Genomic DNA, 8,872 nt, shown 5'->3' with positions numbered 1-8,872 from the left:
AAACGCGCTATTATGCTTACGTTTAAGCTTAATTAGTTTACTAATAGCTAGTCTTAGTTTCCACTATGCAGGTGCTAGTTCCTTATAAAGGTAAAAGTAGTCTTTGGCTATATAGCTTTATTCACATGCTAGGCATAGGCCTATGGTATTTAAAGGCTCATTATATAATAGCTAAGAGGTCCCATATAGATATGCTCTCTTTCATTTTAAGGGATATCCCTTAGATGGTACGTATTTAGCATAAAAGGCATCCCTATTATTACTGTTACAATCACTAAAGAAGACCGCGGGACAGCGGCAGGAAACAACGAGAACAAAGGTGATGCTGATCTGGCAAGGCCAGTAAGCATTCACTCGGGCTCACGCAGCCCGATACCACGTGATAGGGCCCCGCAGAAAGAAGGACTTGGCGGGACCCTAGGGTCACGTGACGAGGTCCAGCATACGAGCAAGGTCCCAGGGACCCCGATGGGTCCCGGGACCCCGATGGCTTGGCGGGACCCCGACGAGGAATCGGAAGACCGTGAAGGGTGGGACGATTGGTATATAGTCCCGGACATTCTCTAAACATTTCCTATTCTTCGTAGTTAACTTCAAAAGCTTACTTTCATATCTAAATTGAAGCCACTCGTCTTTATACGAACCATCAGCCTTCTCTTGATATTTATTGCATCGTACTATTATACGGTGTAGGATATTCACCTAACCTCTTTGGTACCACCATCCCTCACGCTCGAATCACTAAATACCCGCAGGGTCCGAACCTACGGTTAGGTACGTGGAAACCCCTTGTAACACTTTGACTACCCAAGGTTTCGAGTTGATATGGCAACACCAGCAAGCTCGGTAGGCTCTAGGGCCACGACTGGAAGCTCCGCTTCTGGTCCCACGAGCAACCAGGCCACAGTACTGGCCGCACAGGCCAGCGAGATCCAACAGCTCAAGGAGCAGATGGCGGAACTCATAGGCCAACTCCAGGTTCAGGCAGCCGGGGCGGTCGCCACGAACATAGCTCCAAAGATGCAGTTCAAAGTACCCGAACTATTTGACGGGGACAAGGAAAAACTCAAACCTTTCCTCACAAATATGGACCTATACTACAGGTACAACAAACAGATACTGGCCACGGATTAAGACAAGATCCTAGTAGCGGGCATGCACATGACCAGAAGGGTAGCCAAATGGATGCAACTACTAACGGACGACTACTTAAAAAACGAAAATACAATCGCCAAATGTGGAATAGAAACGAAGAAGACATTTAAGGACTGGGAGACCTTCCAGGAACAAATACAGGTCATGTTTAGAGAAGTGGATAAGAAATAATAGGCTGAGCGACAAATCCAGCGCCTTAGGTAAACCAAGTCGGCAAGTACCTACTCAGCGGAATTCCGACAACTCTAGGCAAGAATCGACTAGGATGATACACCATTGCAGGCCGCGTACTACAACGGCCTCAAGGAGATTATTAAGGACGAACTAGTACACCACGACAAGGCCGATGACTTGGACGAACTAATCGAACTCGCAGTGCGAGTAGACAATAGGCTCTACGAACGCCAGACGGAAAAAAAGGAATTAGGAAAGCCTACCTTCAGATAGAAGGCTAACACCAAGAAACATCGACGAGAACATCAAGACCGAGACGGAGACGTCATTATAGGAGATAAAGCCCAGACTAAGAATGAGCGGTCAGCACATTAGAAGAAATAGGACAATGTCCAACAACAGCGTTTTAGGGATAAGGCGTGCCTAACTTACGGAGACAAGGGGCACTTCAAGGCCGATTGCCTAAACAAGAAAATGGGAGGCAAACGAGCCAAGGTCATCCGTATAGCCATGGTAGCTATCCGACCTAGCACGCCAATGCCCCCACATGAAAACGACTCTAACGACGGAATGTTGAGACACCTCAAGGAGGCGCTACCCGTCAAGAGCTAGGAAATAACTATGGACATAGAGGTCACCTCTAGAGTTCTATAGGAACTATACTGGGTGTATGGGAGCGACCAACACCAAGCCCCGAACTATAGTCACAAGGTTAAGATCACCGGGTTTAACGCCCATGGGACCTACAACTAGGCCAAGGAACGATAAGGCATAGTAGAAAACCCACTATGGCAAATATAGGTGGAAACCGATCACGACATCTTAGAATGGTGGCAGTGCTCGTCTACATGGGATTGTAGCAAACACCTATGAGAACGTACACGAGTAGCGCGGACACTAGGCGATCTAGAACACGGATGGATTACTATAGATACCTATATGATTGGCTTATGTCATGTCCATAAAGCCGAGGCATGGACAAAAGATCACGACGCACTCTTATAGTTTAAGTGCTTTATGCACTAGTGCCCGATGCACTGGCAATAGAAGCATGCGTCCAGATACTAGCCCATGGGCCCAGGAAAAGGATTAGGAGAATTGTTCCACAAATGCACTAAGGAACATTGCCCCGACCCAAGGCAGGAACAGCATGTCAACCAGACCCTATGGGAAAAGTGCAAATAGATCACTAAATGTCTTGGACACCTTAGTGAGAAGGAAGAAGTAGTATCCAGCGCACAGGAACACGACCACCAACACATCTTAGTGGAGGAATGTATGGTCACAGGTTACCCAGTCCACCAGGAAAACAGGGAAGACAACGAAAAAGAGTTGGATAGAGTCATAGACGCGGAGCGTTATTGGAAATAACTCTATAGGGACTGCCGAGAAGGACCCACCCAAAGAGGACGAGGCCAACGAAGGGTCAGGGTTATCAACCCTAAGGACCCTAAACTCACAGACTATCCACTACACGATGAGTGCACATGCACAAGAACCACCCAGGACGAGTTAAAAAACTAGAACGCCACTAGGCAGAGAGCCAGGCTGGTGAGGGCATTCTAAAGGCTCAAAGAGTAGTTAAAGATGACGACGTCACAGGACTTTAACTTAAAAAAATAATCACAATCAGAGGATTCCGAGTAAATGCATTAATAGACCCTAGAGCCACTGGATGTCTAATCTCACCCAAAGTGGTAGAGAAATACAATTTGCCTTACTATAATAAGGAAAACCCTATGTGGTTGGAGATGGCAGATGGGACGTTTTCCCAAGGATACGGCAAAGGCTAGTTACGCCTGGAAACAACGCCGTTACCCGTTAGTATCAAAGGATTTGAAAGCCAACATAGCTTCACTATAGTGGACTTGGGAAGCTTAGAAGCCATTATAGGCTACAACTAGTTGTTAAGACACAACCTAGACATTAATTGGAAGAATCAAACCATGCGCAGCTAAGGACTAACGCTAAAGGTCGCTGGCGCACGACACCCACGTGAGGTAAGACCGTAGACCCTAGGCACTTTAGTGAAGCGGGCCAGGAAAAAGAGCAAGGGGGTTTTGGCAGTAAAGATCGCTAGGATCCTAGAGGAAAACCTAGACCAAGCAAGGATTATATGGGTACGACGCTCTGACCTTCAAGAAATAAAGACGTTAGTAACAATACCCTTAGAGTACAAGGAGTACTCGGGACTCTTCAAAGAAAAAGAAGAAGAAACGCTACCATAATACTAGGAATAGGATCATAAGATCACCTTGGAAGAAGGAACAAAACTACAACCAGAACGGCTGAGACCGATATTAGTAGACTAGAAAAAAGAACTACGAGAATACCTCTAGAAGAATCTGGCGAGAGGATTTATTTAGGATAGTTAGAGCCCAGCAGTATTTCCGATATTATGGGTACTAAAAAAGAACGGTAAGCTGCGACTCTATATGGATTATAGACAGTTGAACAACGCTATGGTAAAAAACCAGTATCCACTACCATTAATCACGGAGCTCATGGACCGACTCTAAGGAACCAAATGGTTTACCAAATTTAACGTGCGTGAAGGATATCATCGCATCCGAATCGCCAAGGGATATAAGTGGAAGACTATATTTAGAACCAGGTTTGGTCTTTACGAGTACACCATAATGCCCTTTAGGTTAACCAATACGCCTACAACGTTTTAGGCAGTTATTAATAAAGCACTATACGAATACTTAGATGTCTTCTATACCGCTTATCTCGACGATGTACTTATTTACTCCAGTGGAACGCTAGAAGAATATGTAGGATACGTAAAAAAAGTACTAGAGAAAATGAAGGAGTATTAACTACTCCTACATCCAGATAAATATGAATTTCATGTCACCAAAATAGAGTACCTGGGATTTATCATCTTAAGGGAAGGTGTGTCTATAGACCCAAAGAAGGTAGCCGCCGTACAAGAATGGCTGGAACCCAAGTTAGTGAAGGACGTCCAGTCCTTCCTAGGGTTTACCAACTTCTATTAGAAGTTCATTAAGGATTATTCCAAAATAATAGCACCTATGACAGACCTCATAAAAAAGGACAAGTGGGTAGGGTTTAGGAAAGAAGTAAAAGAAGCCTTTAAGTGGCTTAAAGTGCTCTTCCTATAGGCACCCCTGCTTCAGATATTTGACCCACGAAGGAAGACTCGTGTGGAAACAGACGCATTAGACTACGCATTAGGAGCTGTGTTCACTTAATAATATAAAGACGAGAAATGGAGACCGGTGTTCTTCCATTCCTAAAAGTTCTCTAGGGCAGAACTAAACTACGATGTTCACGACAAGGAACTACTAGGGGTAGTGGATGCCTTTGAACAATGGGAGACGCAACTAATGGGCGCCCCAACCAAGATTGAGGTATGGACGGACCATATAAACCTTACGAGCTTCATGGCAACCAAGAAGCTTAACTGAAGACAAGTTCAATAGGCGGAATTCCTAGTAAACTTCGATTTTGTGATTCATTATTAACTAGGAACTCTTAACGGCGCGGCGGACGCACTAAGCAGGAGATCTAACCTAATCAAGGATAAACCCGAACTACACAATGCAGTGCTTAGAAAACAAATGGATGGAACCATAGAATACAACCAACTGGAAAGGGGAGTAATAAAACTAGATTATTAGAACCCCCAGATCGAAGTATGAAAGGCGGAACTGAGCTACAGCAGAACTAGAGTGTTCGACTTTCAGGATTATTGCCGCCTATCCAAAGAATAAAAGGAAGAATACAATCTCTTCAAGCACGGCTTAAGCGGGGAAGAGCGGGATCGCATTAGAAGAAAAGTGGTATTAATAAAATACGCACTAGTACTAATACGAAAACTCCATGGATTACGAGAATGGGGACACCTAGGCGTTAAAGAAACAATACGTCGCATCATAAATAAGTACGCCATTCCTAAACTCAAATAGATGGTTACGAAAGAAATAAGTAACTATTTGGCTTGTCATAAAAATAAGCCTAAGAGACATAAGCCTTATGAATTACTATAACCATTACTAGTAGCAGAACGCCCATGGCAAAGCGTAACGATGGACTTTATAGTAAAACTCCCGAAATCACTACAACCCAGAATAAAACGGATGTGCGACACTATCATGGTAATAGTGGATCAACTAATAAAGGCGGCCAAATTTAGGGCCATGGAAGAGTCCATAATAGCTAAAGACCTGGCCTACGAAGTCGACAGCGCATTATTCGCGGAACACGGCCCTCTGGAAGAATTTATTATGGATAGAGATAAGCTCTTCACGTCTAAATATTGGGACACATTTACGGCCGCTCTAGGGACGAACCGGAGACTCTTAACGAGTTTCTACCCCTAGACTAATGGACAAACGGAGCGCACGAATTAGACACTAGAACAGTATCTGCGGTTCTACGTCAACAAATAATAAGACAATTAGGTAGAGCTATTACTAACAGCCTAGTTAGCGTATAATAGTGCCAGATTGGGTATAATGGGCTACTCACCCCATTACGCAAATTATGGATATGAGCTGGTTACTTATCGAGATCCAAGAGATATATAGAGTATTTCAACAGGAGCTTAAGATAGAGCGTAGAAAATGAAGGAACTTTATAAAATCCTACGGGAAAGGATCACCCGTAAGGCCCTCTCAGCATTAAGAAACGCGAATAAATAAAGGATTAAGGGACCAACCCTTAAGAGGGGGGACAAAGTTTTCCTATTACAAAAAAACCTTAAAACAAAAAGGCCAAGCAAAAAACTGGATTACCTATGGGTAGGACCTTTCGAAGTTTAAGAAATAAAAGGACTAGTTACGACAAAACTACTACTACTAACCAGTATAAAGATACACCCTACTTTCTACAAAAATCTCCTAGAACCAGCACCACCAGACGCTCCAATTGAGACCCAACTGGAACTAGAAGACGACAAATATAAAGTCAAAGAAATTAAGGACCTATGCATAATTAGAGGTTAGCAGTGATACTTAGTTAAGTGGAAAGGATGGCCAGATTAGTACAACACATAGGAACTAGAGGAAAACCTCACGAACTATAAGAAGGCACTCGAGGATTTTCGAGCGAAACCCTAGGGGAACAACGCGGTGACGCGACCGGATCAACGTTAGCTAGGAAGAAAGGAAAATTGAAAAGATTAGCCTACGACCAGCCGTAGTTAGTGGATAAGGATAAAGATGGTAGTAATCCAGAAGTACTAATGGAAGCCGTACCCTGCGTAGCAGAAGAATCCCCCTCTTTTAGACGATCTAATGTATTAGCGACCTGGAGGTCCTAACGAGCATAAGAACGCTTCTTCTACTCCACCTCGGCAAGCGCCAGCTCGAGACGAGCCGCCTCAGCACGCGCCCGTAGTAGCGCTAACCAAGTCTCTTCCTCTTCGTCTTGGATCTACTGCCAATCGCTCTCTGGAATAAAGAGGCTGCATTTAGTATACACTAAAATACACCTAGTATAATAACCCGATGCTGCGTCTACAAAATAGTGAAGCTTTATCTACCTGCAACGTTCACAACCTAGAGAGCCAGCCATCTCTAAACCCTAAGACTCGATGTTCTGCGCACGGGCACGACGTTTCTAGATAGAGGGCTTTGGGACTTTTGGCATGGTCAGACAGGCGAGGGAAATCTAGAGGAGGATACGACCTTAGTGTGGGCTGGGGCAGGCCTACCTTTATATGGCTGGGAACGATGCCGACCCCACTAAAATACCACGCCGCAGGGCAAAGACAAGGGTATCGGGATGATAGCCCTAAGGGGGGAGGTAATGTTACAATCACTAAAGAAGACCGCGGGACAGCGGTAGGAAACAACGAGAATAAAGGTGATGCTGATCTGGCAAGGCCAGTAAGCATTTGCTTGGGCTCACGTAGCCCGACACCACGTGATAGGGCCCCGCAGAAAGAAGGACTTGGCGGGACCCCAGGGTTATGTGACGAGGTCCAGCATACGAGCAAGGTCCTAGGGACCCCGATGGGTCCCGGGACCCTGATGGCTTGGCGGGACCCCGACGAGGAATCGGAAGACCGTAAAGGGTGGGACGATTGGTATATAGTCCTGGACATTCTCTAAACATTTCCTATTCTTCGTAGTCAACTTTGAAAGCTTACTTTTATATCTAAATTGAAGCCACTCGTCTTTATATAAACTATTAGCCTTCTCTTGATATTTGTTGCATCGTACTATCATACGGTGTAGGATATTCACCTAACCTCTTTGGTACCGCCATCCCTTACGCTCGAATTACTGAATACCCGTAGGGTCCGAACCTACGGTTAGGTACGTGGAAACCCCTTATAACAATTACCCTAAGTAGTTTTACCACTATTAGTGAGAAAGGCTCTATTAGTTATAAAGGCCACTTTATGCTTACTCTTTATACTAGGGTGGTTTACCATCATATACTCTTAGAACCATTTCATTATCTCCTTTCTAGTTATACCGGCGGCGTATCTACCATAGTCTTAGAAGGCTATAGCCTATATAGGTGCCACTTTATTAATAGCTACTAGAAAGTCCTTTGTAATCATATTTAGTTATATTACTTTAGTAACCCTATAGGTCTCCGCTTCTATAGCTGCCTAATTATATTTAGTAAGCTAGGTTTCCTATTAATTAACACTTCTTATTACTTTTAGAGCTATAAGATATCTATCTCTAGCGTGCTCTTGTTCGAATTGCTCATTAACGCCGACAGTAAGCTTAAGACTTATAACCCATTAGTAGAGTGGCTAATTAGGTAGATAGTATGTGCGCTAGAGGTATTTTGCCACCATTAAATAGATGAACGTAATAATATACTAGATGCTTATCTACTCCTTCTTATATTTATATTAATCGCTCTTATACTATTTATAATAGATCTTATAGTACTTAAGGTCCTCCTTAAAGGCCTTCTATCTGGCTGTTAATAGCTTAGACTATTGCACTAGTATCTTAATATTGGCTACTAGGGCGTAGTTTGCGATAACTAGTACTTAGATAGCTACTAGTTACATAATTAGTAGAGTTACTAAATTAGGGTTGACCTTATCCTATAGGTTATATGCAATGTAGCGTGCCTATAGCTATGTATACCATCCTATGAAGTCGTTGTAGTCGTGGAGCGTTATCTCTATGCACTAAGGGGTTAATTGGGCTGTCATGGTTAATTGGTATATCGGTTGAGGCAGTGAGACTCTTAATTATTAGATTCACACAGTGATTTGATGGATGTTAGTGATCTAGAGATGAGATGAATTGATTCATTGTTGTTGTATACGTGTGTTCTGCCAGCTTTTATCGGGTTCCTATCAACTATCCCTTGCTTCGGGGCTGGGTGTCCAGCAAGGGCTGATGGCCAGCTATCCCTGCCACCTCCTACCCGGAGTACTGTCCGTACCAAGGCAACTTTGTAGGCCCTTATCTGACAACAGTGAGATACTCAGTACACGCCCTCATATCTGACACATGCCCTTACCAAGGGTAGCTAGCGCCATGATTCGACCAATTAGCTAGCAGACGGGTGTTAGGATCCAGGTCCAACATGGGAC

At 44.0% G+C, this 8,872-nt stretch overlaps 3 protein-coding genes across 3 annotated transcripts; all 3 read left to right on the top strand.

Annotated features, from left to right (window-relative positions):
- Positions 1 to 825: 825 nt before the first annotated feature.
- CC84DRAFT_1178126 (uncharacterized protein) lies at positions 826 to 1,134 on the top strand (the record flags this gene model as incomplete). The annotated part of the gene is made up of 1 exon (XM_018180318.1): positions 826 to 1,134. One exon carries the CDS (start codon positions 826 to 828, stop codon positions 1,132 to 1,134), a length of 309 nt encoding a protein of 102 aa, XP_018034633.1.
- Positions 1,135 to 1,419: 285 nt separating this feature from the next.
- On the top strand, positions 1,420 to 1,602 carry CC84DRAFT_1095635 (uncharacterized protein; the record flags this gene model as incomplete). Its single annotated transcript, XM_018174622.1, has 1 exon — positions 1,420 to 1,602. A coding segment is annotated over one exon (183 nt), but the record flags the coding sequence as incomplete, so codon positions are not given.
- A 1,349-nt stretch (positions 1,603 to 2,951) lies between these two features.
- Positions 2,952 to 3,122, top strand: CC84DRAFT_1094907 (uncharacterized protein; the record flags this gene model as incomplete). The annotated part of the gene is made up of 1 exon (XM_018174586.1): positions 2,952 to 3,122. A coding segment is annotated over one exon (171 nt), but the record flags the coding sequence as incomplete, so codon positions are not given.
- Positions 3,123 to 8,872: the final 5,750 nt, after the last annotated feature.

This window comes from Paraphaeosphaeria sporulosa (genome assembly GCF_001642045.1).
Source record: "Paraphaeosphaeria sporulosa strain AP3s5-JAC2a unplaced genomic scaffold CC84scaffold_7, whole genome shotgun sequence".
NCBI classification, from domain to species: domain Eukaryota; kingdom Fungi; phylum Ascomycota; class Dothideomycetes; order Pleosporales; family Didymosphaeriaceae; genus Paraphaeosphaeria; species Paraphaeosphaeria sporulosa.
This window is presented reverse-complemented; position numbering and strand designations above follow the sequence as displayed.